The 18,976-nt window shown below is 40.7% G+C and overlaps 1 protein-coding gene across 2 annotated transcripts in view; it reads left to right on the forward strand.

The window, feature by feature from the left end:
* The window catches only part of pappaa (pregnancy-associated plasma protein A, pappalysin 1a), a 90,929-nt gene that overhangs the window by 23,282 nt on the left and 48,671 nt on the right, over nucleotides 1–18,976 (forward strand). For both annotated transcript variants that reach the window (XM_042396131.1, XM_042396132.1), the window contains exons 7-10: nucleotides 3,619–4,120; nucleotides 12,406–12,534; nucleotides 12,682–12,773; nucleotides 15,083–15,279. In XM_042396131.1, coding sequence (XP_042252065.1) covers nucleotides 3,619–4,120; nucleotides 12,406–12,534; nucleotides 12,682–12,773; nucleotides 15,083–15,279 — 920 coding nt within the window. The remainder of the gene's footprint in view (nucleotides 1–3,618; nucleotides 4,121–12,405; nucleotides 12,535–12,681; nucleotides 12,774–15,082; nucleotides 15,280–18,976) is intronic.

Consider the following 18,976-nt stretch of genomic DNA (forward strand, 5'->3'; position numbering starts at 1 on the left):
CAGGACGGCGTCGCAGTTTAAAAATAAACAATTTTTTATTTTATGATCTGACAGTGCTATAGTATGGTTAAAGTTTGGTAAGATTTAGGCACAAAAACAACTTATTTGGGGTTAGAAAAACATCATGGTTAAAATAAGTACTTGGTTAAGATTAAGGAAAAATTGTGGTTTGGGTTAAAGTTTAAGGTAAGGGGACCTTTGTTGTCATGGTAACAATAACAACCACTTGGTTACAGTAAGGGAATGGCCACGGTCATAGTTAAAAGAAACAAACGTTGACTGTTGACAGGAAAGGAGAAAGGAACTGCGGCCTCCCATGTTAACATGTTAAAGTGCAATGTTTTGTTTATTCATCCATTCACCCAAACCTCCTGTATCTGCAGACTTTGTCACTGTAGTTCCTCTGTTACTGTGGCAGTTAAGAAATATAATTCCTATGGCCACTAGAGGCCTTTGTCGCTTGATTGTAAATATTTCTGGGCATTTGCTGAAACGACTAATGCTCTCATTTTTCTTGGGAGAACAGTTTCCTTCATCAGTTTGTTTTTTTTAACTATCAAAAAATCTGTAGTGATGTGTACCCAAAAGTAGCACCTGTGCCATCTGCTCCATATGTAAAAAAAACAAAAAAACAAACCCAAACACCAGCTGCCAACAGCTATGACAGATTAACCTCTGAAATACCCTGAATGCAACGTGATGTGACATTGATTCCCAAGCCGTAGAGTGTCTATTGCCTCCATAAAGTGTGTCTGTGAAGTGTCTCTCTATTTGTGTCTGTGTCAGGGCAAAAGGGTTGGAGGGGGTTTATGTCTGCATTCTGAGTGAGGAAGTGTGTAACAGTGTGTGACAGTGAGTCATCGATAGTGAGAGCTAGAGCCAGACACTTCTTAGAAAGCATAAAGTGTGCATGCCCGGACATATCCCTGTCTGTTTATTCATCCGGCTCTCTGGACTTTTTGTGGATCACTATGATTCTCCAGAGCAGAAGGATTATGACTGGATAGTGGGCAGGCACCAGCATCTATCCTGGAGTTATACTTCACCAACCAGTCATTTTTTTTAGCTGATTTCCGCAAGTTGTATCAAACATTGATCATATACTGATCCTAGTGTCAAAGCAGCACAGTATCTGTATTTGTTCTTTCCCTGTGTATTAAAAAGATTATGTTTAATTCCACAGTTTCTGATTATGAAACTCCCCATCCCCTGGTGTTGCACAATTATCAGATATCAAAAAATTTTCTGGAAAAATGACCCCAGCAGTGTACAACACTGCCAATTCAGTTAGTGTTGGAAGTGTTAATTTGACAGAAAGTCAAACCTAAAAAACCTAAAAAAATGTTAATCTTTTCCATTACAACCCCCATGCTTCTTTGCCCATATCAGCCATAACCCCACTAAAGAATGCTAGTATTGCCAACCAATATGTCTAAAATTCAAAAGAAAAAAAAAGCTTCATAGATGAAGACTAAGGCTGTGTTCAGATTAGTGTTGCATGGAAAAAGTTCTCTTTGAGATGATAAAATGGAATACTTTGGTGGTTCGTTTGCATTTGTTGATTTGTAATCAATCCATTTTTGGCCACTGGAAAGGAGAAAAAAATAAAAACAATCTGACAGATACATAGCTTCTACCATAGCCCCAAACCCCAGGAACAGTGCTGGCTTGTGCATCAATTTTGGCCACAGTTGAAATGGCAGGTCACGTGATGCTCTCTGGCACAATACATAACCATTACCAACCATTCTGAGGTCATTATCAGAACATAAAAAGTTGTCAAATGAGATAAATCTTGATTTGTAATGAAATCTTTTATTTCCTCAATCCCTATTGTTTAATGTATAACAGGCAGGGGACATTTGAGGCCACCAGATTTTCCATAATTCAGTTGTAATCATTGTACTCTGCAAGCAGCAATGTGCTATTATTAAGTGTGTTACCATGATGGATACCATTACTGATCCCCAAAATTCCAGTGAGATGCAACCTTGTCCATTTCAGTCATATCTGTTTAGACCTCCACCTTTGCACCTAATGTTTTTGTGATACTGAAAAGCTTTGAGATCATAGATACAATGGCTTATGTTGAACCTAGGGGGCAATTACACTGCAGTTATGCCCACTGTATTTCACTAATTTTTCACAGAATGGGTGTTTTTGTCGACAGACTAATACCCAGATGGGATCAGCTAATCAACAGCGAATGAAAGGCTCATATTCAAAGCTCAGGTCTGGATGGTTCACTCACCTTGGGGCCCCCTCTCTCTGCTCTAAGGGAATTATAGGTCAAACACTTCAGAGCTGGGCTGTTTATGTAGCAGTAAGCAGCTGATATCCATTTTTGGGGGCCCATGTTCTACTGTGAGACATTCACATGATTTATACAATCTACTTTCTTTATTGTGAATTTTGATAACCTGTTGCAGGTAGCTGCTGTGTCTAAAGTCAAGCAGATGATTACATGTAAATCACTGAGGTTTTGATTTTGGATTTCGAACCCTTTGGTTGCATAGAGTGTATTCTTAAATGCATCTTTGCATGTTTGAAATATAGTTTACATTGCCTTAGGTTACACAGTGGATGACACTCCTATTTTGTCTCCTCTTAAATCTCCAACCACATTAGCAACAGCGCCAGAGCAGGAGTAGGGCCCATCATAACAGCTGACATTACAAAATATTTTCAGTGGCTACAGCTCCTTTCCTTGCAAAAGCCAGGACTACATGAGGGGGGAGCTGAGCAAAGCCAAGCTCTTGGAGTATCTTAGTTCATTCTCTCCCAGCTTCACCCCCCCACCCCCAACCCCCCACCCCTTTTCTTTCTCTCTGTCTCTCTTTCTCTTTTCCTTTAATTCACCTCCACTCTGGCCACACACACACTTACAGTACAATAATAAATGTGTTGAGATAATGTGGCTTGGAAACCATATTCAGTCCTCACTTGATTAAACACTGGAATTTTGCATGGTGCCCAGAAATGAGGTTAGCAAATGGCTTCGTTGGTTGCCAGCTTGGAAATGCACAAAAGGAAATCGAGGGAGAACATAGTGTCTGCCGCTTGCTGGCTTCTAAAAGTGCTTGATGAATGTTAGTGTACGTCACTTGGGATAATGCGAGTTAGCTGTGTGTGGACTCCAAATATGGCTGGAGTGTGACTGTTAGAGGTTGTAATGACTGTGCTGAAGTGAGAACCCTGCACAGGGCCTCTCTCAGAAGGTACACACCTCAGCTCTGCCTTTCCTCTGCAGATGGACTCACAATGAACTCTCAGTTTCACCTCTACCTTGATGTTGCATGAAGTGTAGATACACTAAAAAGATCATTGATGCAAATACTTGATCTGTCAGCACTCAAACATGCAATGAGCTTTGTTTAAGAACTATCTTACCTGTTCACTTTCCTGCATCCTTAAAGGATTTCAGGGACCTGTGTCATAAAATCATTGCACATCTTTATGTAATTTAACAATCCTTCATTATGTTTTTGTAGTAAATGGCCCAGTGGCTTTTGCTTACTGTGTCTGATTTATATTTAATGTGATGTTGTTGTTTCTGTCCCTTTTTTGTTTACAAGTTGGGTGTGACACTGTGTCTCTTTTTGTAATTTTATCCCACAGGCCCTCCAGATGCGGAGCAGGCTTGTGAGCCAAGTGTGCGCACCTGGAGTCCCAATTCAAGGGTCGAGCAAAGCATTGTTGGTCTGTCTGAGTGCCCCCTCCAGGGCTGCATGCTCCAGCTGGAGTTCCCCTACCCACTTATACCAGACTCCCTGACTGTGTGGGTCACCTTCTTAGGCCCTGACGAGACAGCACTGCCTGCTATCCATAACATCTTGCTACTGACCGTCAGTGGGGAGAACAGGTCATTGGGCCCCAGTAATGTCTTCTGTGACACCCCACTGACTCTGAAGCTGGACATAGAGGAAGAGGTTTATGGGGTACAGTTTTTCACTATGGAGCAACACCTAGAGATTGATGCCACCCTGTTGGCATCGAAACCAGACTGCACACTTTGTAGGCATTGCCAACCACTCCGCTACCGCCTGTTGCGCCAACCACCCTTCACCCACGCACCACACGGTCTGATTTTGAATGAACCTTCCCGCCGATATGTAGACAGGTGAGTGACCTGGTAGGTGAATATTTTGTGTGACTGCATAAAGTTCTACATCAGTCAAAACTGAGTGTGTCAGCACGATGCATAAAACTCAATATGTTATCTCTGACATACCGGAGTTCAGAAATAACTAAACAACATGTTCAGGGGTTGAAAAAGTCCAAACTTTCCTCCTGGCAGAGGAAAAAGCCATACAATATATTGGACTTGATTTGGTTTGAGACAATTGTTTTTATCCAAAGTATTTAGTATTTTAGAAGTTGAGAATTGCTAGTGGGTACCATTTTGGTTCCTGCTTTGATGTGATGTAATTAGGGATATTTAGACCTGACAGTGAGAAGGTGTTTGTTTATCTGTGGAAACTATTCACGAAAATATGTGCTTGTAATACCAGATATCCTTTTCAATACCCACAGGAGCACTAGCAAGCCACCGCTGCTTCTGCAGTTTCAAATCTGCTGCTCACCATTTGTTTCCTAAGTCACAGGTCAATCGTTGCCCACATTTGTTTTTTCCCATGTTCCATGAAGCAAGGGCAAACAGATGGCTTGTTGAAGGTATTATCTGCACACTGTGGTGAGAGTTTAGTGCTTTGCTTTCATGGAATGTGCTGACTCGATAAAGATTGTGCTATACATGGCACTGCTGCGTGTTATGCCATCTCACTATTGTGCTGTCAGCGTGGTTCACATGAGAAGGAAAGCGCTTGATAAGAGGCGAAAGGATGAGTATGCATGTTATGCACGATGGAGTGATGATACCTGTTTTCCATAAAGTGCCCTCACACAACTTCCTGGTTGAATGGCAGTGTCTGTGGAAGGCTGTCTGCAAAGGGATATATTTATTTGGGGGTTTTGGCACACTTCAGTGATTATTGATGTACTGTAGGTAGTTTTACAGCTGTGGTATATTTCACTAGCTGTGGTTGCATTCCAGTGGTAGTGGTCAGTGGCACTGGCTGACTATTTTCTGTTGTGAGAGCATATGGGATCTTGTCTCTGTTAGATGGTCAGAGAAGTTTTGTAGCAAGTAAGTATGTGTGTTCCAACCATCAAAATCTTTAACTCATTCAAATATAACAACAACAAAACATATATGTAATCTTTATTCTTAAAACATTTATCTAAAAACATTCTGGAACAAAACCTAAAAAGAGGAATTTTAAAAACATCACACTGACTGTCTCACAACAAACATAGCCTTTGACATGGAGGAGTAAAGAGCAAAGTTCCCCCAGATGTTTTGGCATGCCACAAATCCAATGTAAAGTGCTCTGCTTGATCGCCTGGGTCCAGCTGCTGAAATGCTTTTGTTGACCACACAGTAAGTTGCTTCTTCTTCCAGCATGTTTCCATTGAGTTGGATAGAGTGATGGAAGTCTTGATGAGGGGGTTGATTGACCTTCCACTGTCAGGCCATTGGCCTTTACCTGAGCCGGGGGCAAACTGAGCAAGAGGACATCTTGGCTCCTTTGGCTCCATCCATGGGTGGTGGTTTGTTTGGCATTGCTAAGGGCTGGGAGGTCAGGGTGACAGGGTGAATTATGGTGGGGAGTAAGAAGGGTGAACTGAAGAGGAGATGCAGGGGTGGGAGGTTGGGCCATTTAAATCATTGCTAGGCTCGGGGTGGGGAGCATAAGGTGATGGAGGAGAACATTAGGGGGTCAAGAAAGTATGAAGAGACGGTAGGAGGATTTGGTTAGTTTGACCCCATCCCTCTGAGGCACCCTAGCCCAGGCTAATCCTCTCCCTGACACGGGGTTCAGAGCTGTCATTGAGTCAAAGCCTATCTCAGAGCTGATGTGAAGAGACCTCCCAGAGAAAAGAGAGGGAGTGCAACTCTCCCAGCATCACTATTACCCCACACCCCCTCTGTAATCGGACTCTACCCTGGTTCAACACAACTCTTCCCCATTATATGCCCCATCCATCCCCTGGACTCCTCTGCTGACAAGTCTGCTGCTGCTTGAGAACTCAGTCTACCTATGTCTCCTCTTAAAAATAAGATACAAGATTTTCTTGTCCATGTTTCATGCTCCAGCAGTCATCATTGTGGGTACCCTGTGTGTACACCAGTAAAGGTGCCAGTATACACCAACAGAAGTGCAAGAGAAAGAGAAAGAAGCATCCAACAATTGCAGTATCTTTCAGAAATCAAGAATCAGACATTAACGTCCATCATGCAGTGACTGGCTGGGTGTGTGGTGGTGAGAGAGTAATCATGGTTTTAACTTCTCTATCACTCTCTATGTTTTCTTTCTTTGCACAGCTCTTTAAGGCACTTTCCATGTACGTACAAAAGAGGGCAACACTTGAATGCCAGGAGAGATTGTCTGAAAATGTGTGGCCGTTCAGAACAGCTACAAAGACTTTTGCCTTCCAACGTGGTCAGAAAACATGTTGCACGAACTAGTTGTTTTTGAGCATATCCCAGCCTTAAGTATGGAGCAGACTTAATCTTTGTTGGGGAGGCACAGTTTGCCCTTCGATAAAAACTTGATATAGTAATGTATTCCCTGAGACAATTTTGGTTCATTGACAAGGCAAATTTAAACTGTTTCAGTTTTGATACATCGTTTGATTTTGGTATATTGTTTGATTTTAGTAGACTAACTTTTAGTGTCATTGTAAAAAGATTAATCGATATTTTGAAGGCTCTGGCATCATTCTTTTTTAGTTCCCCATCAATTTTCATTCCCTCTCATCACTCATTGATTTTACTTCTTAAATTTTTTCTCTTTTCGAATCAGGCTGACTCGCCCCCGGCAGCATCCAAAACCCCTCTCTCTATAGGATGTTGGACTTAAGAAATGAGCCTTGCATAATCCCCCTAATATGAACCATACAGTATTCATGAGTTGCAGACAGAGTGAATAGTGTAGTCCTTGTAGTGAGTCCTAGGATGTCTGGTGCATCTGAATTTCTTCAGCAATATGTATTCCAGGATAGGAAACACACAAATCATGTATATATACAGTATTATATAGGCAGAAACTTAGACTTACTCCAACAAACTTTATATCAGAAGTGGATTGGCCAGTTTGTAAGCGTGAATGTTCATGAAGAGGGTTGAATTACTTGGTCAGCGGCTGCATAGATAATCATATTTTTGTTTTTTTTCCATATAAAGATAAAAAAATATAATCAATAGCAACAATTTAGATACTTTGCAGACTTATCAGCAGATGACAACAATCTTCAGCTTTCTAGTATTTTTGTGTTTGCATATGTTGGAACTCACAGAGGATATGAACCGTTGTACATGGGTTTTGGGGTGAGCTGGTCAGAATGCAAGGCCTGGTTCAGGTAGGGGGTCGGGTTTCAGAGGGGACGGTAATATTTATCTATCTATCTTTAGTATACCTATCTGTCTACATCAAGGAAATGCTGCAGAAAATAGCACCACAGAGGCCCTCTATACGTGCATTATTTGCCACTAAAAATGATCTCCTATCGTTTTAAGAGTACCTATAAAAGTTAGAATTAGATTGTTTGACATACCGTAGGTGTAAAATGAATAGCAGTGCAACCTCAAATGCATGTCAGCTGCCACACTGTCAAAAGGAGCATTGCCCTGTTTATTGTTCTTGCAGGTGCAATCTAAGATTTTCTTCTCAACTTCCTTAAATTTATCTGCTTTTCTCATCTGGGATCTCTCAGCCAAAAACAACAAGCAGCTACAGAACGGAAACACATCCATATGCATGCTCACACATAAGCCTAGTGCACACATCAGTGAAGGCATGAACACACACAGATGAACACAGACACACACCGACACTCCTCTTACTCTCAGCAGCAGGCACATACGTTCGCACATTCTTCCATGCGTAATCACCTGGTGCTACGAAAACACCTTTGAAAGGCATATTGCATTGCCTTATGCCTGACTTTGAGAGTGAGCCAATATGTACAGGGGTCTTGAAAAGAATGTCTGGATGCACAAAGAAGCACCAATGATGAAATCTTATCACGTGACACCTTGTCTGCGACTGTAAAGTAAAGTCTTTTGTAGTATGAGTTGCATATCAGATCAGTTACATATCATATCATGTCCAGATGAAACTGTGGTTTTATGAATTCTGCGTCATGTGTCAAATTATTGTATATTAACTCCCTTGTCATTCTAAATGTTGTTCTTATATGTTCTTCTCACTAAGTAAGATGGGTGATGGGTGGATGGATAATTCATAGAGCTGTGATAGATCTGCACCATGTCTTCCGTTTCATTCTTCTTAACACAGCATGGCTATTACCACCAAGGTCAGGAGGAATCAAGAATGCACCTAATTGGGAACAGGTTGAATGCCACGTTTAAACAGTTGTTATCACGCTATGAGGAGTAGCACTATTGACCCTGTAAAACCAAAGGTGCATTATAATACCCAGGTAACATATGTTGCTTGGAGGCATACTTCAAGTCTCAGACCAGCACAGGATATAGGAACACTACCAGTGGATTAGTAGATATGCCCTTGGATCTGTATTTATCTTCTCTCTACATCCACAATCTGTTTAGAAATACTTTGTTTGACCATGGCATGGCCTTTTTAAACCAGCAAAAAGACTATCAAACTGACAATAGTCAACTGCTTCACTGTGGAGCTTCTTGCCATTAGATAGCTTTGAGGGCAGTGGCTAGTTTTGTGAGTGAGGTGCTAACTGTATAATTAGTAATCATGTTACTTATAAGACTATGGAGCCCTTTGATAGTGACCTGAGCAATTAGATGGGAGAACTGCTGTCATGTTCCGTGGGAGCCCTTTGTCTAGGAAAGGTGTATGTTTACCTTGCAAACTAGCAAACTGTGGCCAGTTTAATTTGATTAGATGCTATACTTTAAGGCTCAATGTGCTACAGAACCAATCATTTTATCTGGGACCACAGAGAAAGGCCACAGTGCTTTAGTTTGTGACAGGACAGAGGAGTCCACACTCAAGGCCTGCAGGAACTTTTTCAGGGTGAAGGAGCGGCCTTTGTGGTCAAAGTAGGTAGTGATGCATGACACAGAAGGCATCTGAGGTCTTAGTGTAGTCTGGAGAAACAATTGAGGATGGTATGGGTTGTTCCGCTGCTGCTGCTGTCCGGTAGAGTTATTGGTGTTTTAAATTGAAGCAATGACCCTGAAAGTGAAGGAAAAGGACGTTTAGTGAAAGGACTTTAAGGAAAACACTTTGGGATGCTGCTCAATGTAGGCTCAAGGCTCTAACAAGGGAAAGTTGTGGGCCCCGCTTAAAGAAGTGAAAGTGCGTTGGATTATGTTAGCCCAAATTTCCCATTATCCATAAAAAGGAAACTCAAGTGCTTCCTTGCTGCAAAGCAGTATCTGTTTCTCTCTTCTTTCTGTCTATTCTGTGTGTTTGCTCTCCTCAAAGATAAAGTCTCCTACAGCTTGACTTTTCCAGAGGCTAAACTAATTCAATTAGAGGGGGCATGTTTGAGTGTAGCCTAAGGTTGCACCGGCATGAGCCAACATCGCAGAACAGGACATACTGTAGCATAGAAGAGAGTCTGTCAGGTCAAACATTCTGTGTTGATAATGATAAAGCCAACATAAATATCTCATCCTAGGCACAATTTTTGCTGTGGGGAAATTCATTTTGTTATTTGATCTTAAGGTCCATCGGTTTTTATGTTTGGGACAGCAGTGATAACTTGAACTTTGTCTACTTTTGTCTGCCGGGAATGTGATGAACAAACACTAGAGAAATTGAGAAATGAAAATGAGGGGAGGGGGAAACAAAAGTCACCAAACATAGTCAGAGATGTCATGAAGAAGACACTCTTTCCTGTTGTAAATATTTTTGTTTGTGTTCGTTTTAACACACATCACTTGAGGCAGAGCACAAGAGCACACACAAACAAACACACAAACATGTTTACCTTTCATCCTACTGTCCCGTGTATAATGTTTGGACATGGGTATGCAGAATATCTGCTTCTTCATATTCACTACTTTGCAAAAAAATTTCAACTGAACAGTTTGACTTAGGGCTCATCGAGAGTTATGGCTTCCCTGCACATCACTCAAAGACTTTCTTCATTTGATTGCTGACTGTAGCTTTGGCCTTGGATGAAACCTTTGTGGTACCAGAGTAATGTTTGCTGCTGGTGCTGCATTGCACTCACACTGGGGATTATATGGCAGCAGTGGGAATAGTGGTTTATGCCTGTGTACTCTTGTTTAAATTTGAAGGCCGTAGTTGGCAGGCAGTGTGTTACGAATAACAAAGGTATTGTGTGTGTGTGTGTGTATGTGTATGTGCGTGCATGCTTGTGAGTTGCTTTGTGTATGAATCCACATATGCCCTGGTACTTAAATGAACAGTACACTATCCTTGCATGCTTGTCATTGCATTTATAGCATTGCAAAGGGAATTCCAAAATTCGGTGTACTGTACTTTATGGTCCACATGAAATGATCTATGGCTAACATATTGGTCCTGTTTACCCTAGTTTACTGATGTTGTTTCCCAACCATGCACATACATTTTTTTGCCATATACTTAACCAATACTAGTCATGATTACACAAAACTATTATGCATTCCTATCCCCTTATGCATTGAATAATAGAGATCATATAGCATGCATTACAGTACATCCACTTATTTTCCTTATTGTGCTGATTTAGTTACGCTTAGCAAATACCATAGTGTTCTTATAAGTGTCATTAACTGGCCCGCAATTGATAAGGCGGCCAATAGGATTCCTCTTTGTAATCTGACATAGTGATCAGCTGATGTTCAAGCAAATTGGAATAGCAACACCAATACATGAAAGTTAAATGGAAACCTTGTTGTGTGCAGGACAATCTAACTACTTTAGACAACAGTCAAAGCAATTTAAAAAAGTAATTAATAAAAGTAGAATAAAAGAATATATATAATTATATATAATTATAATTATATAAATCTGTATTTAGCATATTCAATAGACTGAGTACACATTCAAATAATAAAAAAGTAGACTGTAAAGAAATTATATTTTATCTACACACACACACACACACACACACACACACACACACACACACACAATTTAGGGCCAAAAACTCTGAAAGCCAAAAAACGAAAACCATAAACGAGAAACCATGACCATAAGTGACAAATCACAACTATAAATGATGAACCAAAACTATAAGCAAAAGGAAAAAAAAGTCAAACTGGAAAGAAAACTGTAAACAATACAACTGCAAATGAGAGTGCTGATGTGAAATCAGTTATCCTGTTTTTTATTGTTCATGATAGTCTAAATAGATAAATAAAATAAATACTTATTGATTCTTTGGTTGCCTTTACATGTTTTTTTTTAAACCTTTATTTTGAGTTCCATTTCCTGTTAACAAGCTTGTTAACATGACACGAACTGTGTAGGAGCTAAACAAAAAGTACAGGCTACTTGTCCCAGGCTACATGTTTATACAGTGCTTGCTTTAAGCAATTGAATCAGAAAATTGTCGATCACTTGATCAGTAACTTACAAGACTCAGTAAACCTGGCCATTTAACAGAATCCAACAGAGATTATTTGACCTAATGGGAAATACAAGAAACATGTAAAGGCAAACAATCGATCAGAGAGGAAAAGTAACTACTTGTCATCATAAAACCGGGACAATTAATGTCATTACAGCACTCTCACTTGCACTTGTTATTTCTCATTTACAGTTTTCTTTCCTTGAGTTTAGTTTTGTTGCTTTGCTTATGGTTTTGGTTTCTCATTTATAGCTTTGATTTTTTTTGTTTATGGTTTTGGTTTTCTCATTTATGTTTTTTTTTTTCCTTTCAGACTTTTTTTTTCAGACTTCCTTATCATGATGACTCAAGAAACCATCATGGCGACTTACACCGGCAAAGTGAGTAGTCCACAATATTTCTCCTGTCCATTGTGTATTCATCATGATGGTTCCTTGAATCACTATGATAAGGAAACAAATCAAAGCTGGACCCAAAGTGGGTAAACTCAGCCATATCAGTGGTTGACCCATGCTCTTGGTAGATGTGCGGAAGTGTGTGCTGAGACAGATGTTCTTATTTGTGTTGGCTTGTGATACCTTAGATGCTAAAAGATTGCTACAACACACACTCACTAGCAAACAGAGCAGCAGTTCTAGTGCTAACCGGTTCCCCACAGGCCTGGTCCGCATCTCTTTCTCAGTGTATGATCATTTACACTTTTTCTCCTTTTCTCCTTTCTTTATTTGTGATTCTTTATCTGACATTTCTTCGAGGATTCATGTTTTCCTACAGTACACAGACTCATTGTGATATTTGCCGCTCTCTGTGCAGGGATGTGGTGCCACATGTTGTGTACACCTATCAGGTTCAAACCATATCCAGCCGGAGTGAGAGTGAGCCCTCTCCACCTCTTGTGCATGAACTGGGGGCACCCTACTGCGGGGATGGACGAATACAGAGGTAACAAACACTGACACACAACTATATATATACAACTATATCTATTAAAATACATGCATACAGATGTTATAAATACCAGTTTTATTTGGTATTAATAAGTTTGGCAGTGTGTGGATGTTTTCTAAGAACTGCCTCCTTCTATTTTAGTTTCAAAGGAGAGGAATGTGATGATATGAACTCTATGAATGGGGACGGCTGCTCCAGTCAGTGCAAGAAAGAGCCCTTCTTCAACTGTGTTGGTAAGTCATATGGACAAAGGTAATCTTAAAGTTGAAATAGGAATGAATGCATTCACTGGTTTAATTCTCTGAATTGGTATTGAGATAAATACTGGAAATGTATCTACATTTACCCTCAATGCACCTTTGATCAAGGTATTTAATCCTTGATTTCTCAAGAAGATCTGCTCTATTGCCACTAGTAGAAGGATGTGGCTGTAATACAATCTTTTACAAAAATACTTCATGCTTTCTCAAGAATAAAAATGCCATTAGATATCATAATCACTTTGACCTCCTGTAAAAAAAATTATGTTATAAAAAAAAAAGAAAAAAAAAGAAAAAAGAAAAAAACAAATCTGGAAATAATTTTGTTTTAAAAGGGTGAGTCATTTTATTTTACATAGTTTAGTGATTGGCATCTCCTGTGTTGTTTTGTTTTATAAATAGATTGATGAATTCCTGTCCAGTTCTCCTGACAGTCCTTTTGCCCCCCTGTTGTGATAGTGTGTGTGTGCGTGTGTGTGTGTGTGTGTGTGTGTGTGTGTGTGTGTGTGTGTGTGTGTGTGTGTGTGTGTGCGCATGTAGAGTACATGCATGCATGCACACACATGTGTGAGCCTCTGTGAAGTGGCCACTTAATCCCTGTCAGATTGCTGGATGACTGCATTGGCTGTGCTGTTTTTCCACCAACTGCAGTGCTCAGGGATGTGTGCAAGTGTGTGTGTGTGTGTTTGTGTGTGTCCCACACTGTCTGACATAGTTGTAGTTTTGCACAGAAATCGGACACTATAATGACGGGACCTTCTGTCCATCTGTCTGTATGTGTGAGAGAGTGCCTGCTTGTCAGTGTGTTGGTAATTGAAAGGGAGAGTTGGATGGAGAATTGACACTAAGTATACAACAGGGCCAGGGTGCTACAGTCTGGATGAGCTTTAATAGACTATTCACACGATCGAGCCGAATTATATCTGCAATTGATGAAATGGACAAGTTGTTTTCACACGACCTCACCTGGCATTACAATCCCAGTGGCTAATTCTCTATAGGGCTCTAAGCCACAATAAACACAGGTGCAGATAAAACAAGGAAATGCAATCTCATTTTCTTTGGTTATATACCTCCCATCACAAAAGTGATATTTTTGGAAGATCAGTTTTTGCCCAACATGTTGTTAAATGTAGCTTGTGGAAGATGTTTTGTCAAAATGTTTGTTTTGTCAGCTTCTGTACTTTTCTTTTCTAAATTTCTTCCTCTAACTCTAGGGCTCTTTTCTTTTTGCTCTTGCACTCAATCACCTTTCCACTTTTTCCGTTATCTGTTTATTCTATCCCTGTCCAAAATCAAGAAGCAATACTCTTTCTCCTTTTCCATCCTTTTCCTCCTCTCTTTAGCTCACACTCTACCTACAGTACAACTCCTGCAGCTTTCACGAGCCACTGTTTGAGCTTCCTCTTGTCTCTTTCCCTTCTCCTTTGCCTCTGTTCCTGCTGAGTGAGTGGCGGGAGCGTATTCTGTATGCCCCCTCAGTAGCCCCTCGTTTCACCATTGCCAGAGCACAGAACTGACTTTAGTTTTTGGCTGTGCTGGGGAGGGCTGGAATTTCGAGGAGGAGGCCCCGGCCAACTTGGCACAGAATGCCGCCTTTCCCCCTAACTGGAACCCCACCGGCTGACACTGCTTTAGCTGAGAGCAATGAGGCCCAGGCAACCTCCCTGCTCTGCTCCCCTCTCCTCCAGCCCATAAGCTTCCAGTTCCAGACCTTAACTCCGGGTGGGATGTCTGGAAAAATTACTGCTGTATCTTTCTTTACCTCTTGACTTTGTCTGGTTCCTCCCCTATACCCCCTTCCTCTCTCTTGTGTTTGTCTCTCTCGCTCTCATGTCATCACTCTCCCCCTTTAATTCTTTCTTGTTTCTTTCTTCCTTTCTCTCATCTCTGTTTTCAGAGCCTCACGTGCTCAAGAATTTATCCTCCTTTTTCCATGCACCTTTTATCCCTTACCTACCCTCCCTCCCTTCTGTATGGTTTTCTCCCTCTTCACCTTCTAAAATAATAGAGATATGGTTAGAAATGATATTCCAAAAGATCAGGGGGCATGTTCTATAAAAAAGGATGAGAGAGTAGTAAATGTTGGAATGTGTAAAACTCACCTGTATGGCTTCGCACAAATAAAGACATGCTAGACAAGGACGAGTCAGGTGGGGGATATGTAGAATCTGTACTCGATCATCACTTTACGTACAAAGTAACTTGCACTATACGGGTCAAACACAGATACTGATTTATTTGAAATGACAACTGTTTTTGCGTTGTCTTTTCACCTACAGAGGAGCCAAGCATGTGTTACTATTATGATGGCGATGGCGTTTGTGAGGACTTTGAGCGAGAGACGGGTGTGATAGACTGCGGACTCTACACCCCCAGCGGTTTCCTGGACCAGTGGGCCTCCACTGTCGAAGTGTCCCATGAGGAGAAGCCCTACTGCTCTGGTGAGGTGGCTGCTGGATACCCTGCTGTTACTAAGGTAAGGTCAAACACAAGCACAAACACACGCTTGTTCTATACACAGTATATATATATTTCATGGAATTTCTGATGTGAGAAAACAATTCCGCAACACTAAGCCGACTAACAAAATACGACAAAAAGCATCAACATGCTTTAAAATTCACCACATGTAGACATGAAATTGAAATTGAAACAAGTTGTCCGTCAATGTAAGAGTATTCTGATATTAAACATACTGGAATATAATAGATCATGTTAAAAAAAACAGGCATTCTGCTTTGTTGTTTGGGTGACAGTCTTTGCTTTCTCATCCATAAATATTTTACACATCAATGCCTCAATGAATCCTCATTTTTGGGGAGACACTTTCAAAACAGCTTCTTTTGCTGGTTTGCCAGTAAAGTAATTTTAAAGATTGGGATATTTAATTAGATGTCTCCCAGGGTGGATGCAGAAGTTTGCTGCTCTCATTAAAGTAATGCTTATTGAAGACAGGACAAGACGCCATTGATTCCACCTAAGCCTGGTGGAAGCATTGATCTGTTGCTGTTGCGACGCAGAGAGGGGCTGATTGCCCAAAACATTAGGGTGATGCATACATTCATGTACACAGACAGACACACACACACACAAAGCTTCACATACATAAAAGTGCATTAGGCTCAATCCTATTTAATCCCCTCTCAAAGGTAAGTCATGTTGTTAGAATATAGAGCACTATCTCCTTTAAATCCATATTTAACATTTCATTTCAATATTGTCCAGTCTCTTCATAGCTTTCAGGCTGTTTGTTCTTCAAACCAAATACAAAAGACATAAATCTGGCAGTATCTTGCTTTTATGTTAAGAGCGACATCAATATGTGTTGTTAAGTTTTATGCGCAGAAATATTTTAACCCTACAAAGGATAGACTTTAAAGGCAGGCATTGAAACTGTAAGGCTGCACACCACTACACTGATAGTGCTGTCTCGTCTGAGTCATGTGTGTAATGTTGGAAGTAGAGCTTGTTTCCACTACTGATGGTGCATTTTACAAGGCCAGTGAAGTAGTTATTCTTGAACAGCTGTGGGCAGGTGCCTTGTTCAAGCACATTTTGGCAAGGATTCACACAAAACAAAGGCAGGAGATACCATTTAACACATTTAATATGTATATGGCACCACTTCTGTCAGAGCGAAAAAGGGAATGTGTTCCAACCAACAACATTGCAGATGGTTTATTCTCAGAGAGGAATGAGACACCAGTGGAACATGTCCGTATAACCATAAAGAAAGGATTTCTGCTGTGAAGGACACATTGTTCATACAAAAAGCACTTTTACTGTTGAGAACACACTGTTCCCCAAGGGTCATATGTGATGAGATCACCTCGTTACAAGGCCACTGACTGTACACTCTATGTGGACACACAAGTGTATGTGCATGTGTGGAAAATATGCAAACGCAGGTTAACAAAACACAACAGTCTTGTCGGTATCTCTCCCCGCCTCTTCGTGTCTCCTTTTCACTCTGTCATCCGTCCAGTAAATCGTGTTTTGCAAAGCTTGCGGGTACACTGTTCCATCAAAAATGGTGTCCTCAAAGCCCCGTTCCTCTCACCGACATCAGTACATGTTGATGTAATCACTGACATTTATTTTTCCACTCCAGTGACATGCGCTACAGCAGCATCAAATACCATCTCTTCAACTCAAAATTAACTTTGATTACACTGTCCTGTCCTTGCAGTTTCAAACACACATACACACATACATGCACACTGAATCGTGCAGACTTGTTTGCTTATGGTAGTCCCTCAAAAAAACAAAATAATGTTACATGACCTCAAATAACTGAGTTGAGATTCTGGTTCAGGCTCCTAAGCAATTGTGCATGCATGCATGTGGCCATGGCGATTGTCCTAGAGGCTCATGCCACAGATGAAGCATGTGAGGATTGGCTCTGGAGATGAATACCAGGCAGTGAGCTTGTATGCGTTCATGGATCCAGTTTAAATGTGGCCACTTTAGAAAAAAAAACATATAAAACACCAGAGCGTGGCTGATCAGTAGGAAAACAAAGATGCTGAAGATGTTACCTATTTTCAAGAGCTTTCAGTGATGTCTAGCCATCTGGTATTTTAATCGGCCATAGAGTGCCCAATGAATAGTCATTCCTCAGGCATCTGGATTGCATTCCCCATCTAGTGTACTTCATTCTAGTTTCCTCAGTTTGTAGGGGGTTGTGTAAATAAGGGGTTTGATTTTCCATGGTGACTTTGAGTAGCTGATCTATGATCTTTGTTGAGATTTTGATGTAATTTTTCTGCGCAATGTAGTCGCACTGTGGCTTTGCTGATGCAGACCCACATGTTGGCCTTGACAAGGAGTTAGTGAGCTGTTGGGGTAGTAAATTGCATGGCAACTCTGAGATGAGTGTCATTAATATGAAAATAGTGAGGCCTGAGAAATGGGGACTGCAAGCTTGTTTTCAATGGAGACAACACTGAATACATTACTACTTTACATTTGAATTGGAAAATGATTATGAACTCAACTCATGAAGTCACCTTCTGTTGTGGTGGAACATAGCTGAGGTTGCTGTGTGACAGAGAAATATGCCTTTTGTTAGTAACAGATCAGTAATTACTGAGACTAAATCTAGTCTGCATGCCACCAGAGAAATGTGTACGGATGTAGACCAGTTTATAAGAAACAACAGATTTCATGAGTCATTATAAGAGAACTAATTGTGCTACATAGAGCTAAAACCTTGTGTGAATTTGATGAAACCGGTGTACTGTCATTACCTGTCCTTTTTCTTGCACTTAACTCTTATTGTCATTCAAGTTTGGTTGTTTTTTCATATATTGCAAGATGTGTATTGCACTCATAGAATTTTATAACATTGCTGGAAATGTCAAGCGTCACTGGATAGTTCATAGTTCATTGCCACTTCTTTAAACGAGGATGTGATTTATACTGTATGACATATTCATCAGTGAAAACACTGTAGCCTTGTAAGAATCTGCAAGGTGGAAAACATTAATTAATCACTCTATTTAATCATTTTGATAATGTACCTTCTACTTGATGTCACCGAGTTATTAATGAGGACCATATTGCGACATAGCATGTCTTCTCAAGAAACAACTGTTGAGAGAGTTGAGTGACCATGCATAAATGAGCTTAAGGGTGACCCTGCCAGGAGCTAAGCTGCTGTTGGAATGGCTCTTGGGTTAAATACTGTAGCATTCGCAATGTGGTTACAACACACTCAATCTCTCTTTGTCATTCATCCTACCCGATCCATATACAGTAAACTTACTGTAAGTGAAGTTACATTTACCACAGTACTAAACAAGTACAAGGAGATTCTTCTGCTTGACAGGATCAGTAATAGAGATACAGGGGGGCACCCGTCATTTCTTGTTGGAGACTTGGCACATCGAGTAACCCTTTGATCTCAGCTAACCACATTCCCGAGACAATGTCATTACCACGGCACAAAGCCAAAATGACAGTAAAGTTCTCTGCTGGAGTTAGTGTCTGGTTAACCACTAGCATCCATCCCACAATATGTACCATTATTGTCCTTCTAACGCTTGTTTGGTTGCTGGTGTGTGTGAGAGAGAAAAAGACAGAGATGAAGGCAAAAGGAAGAGGTTATGAGTGCATAGATGGGTGACAAATTTAAAACAGGACTAAGTCAAAACCTAGTATATGGCTGGACC

Source organism: Thunnus maccoyii, chromosome 19 (assembly GCF_910596095.1).
Source record: "Thunnus maccoyii chromosome 19, fThuMac1.1, whole genome shotgun sequence".
NCBI lineage: Eukaryota > Metazoa > Chordata > Actinopteri > Scombriformes > Scombridae > Thunnus > Thunnus maccoyii.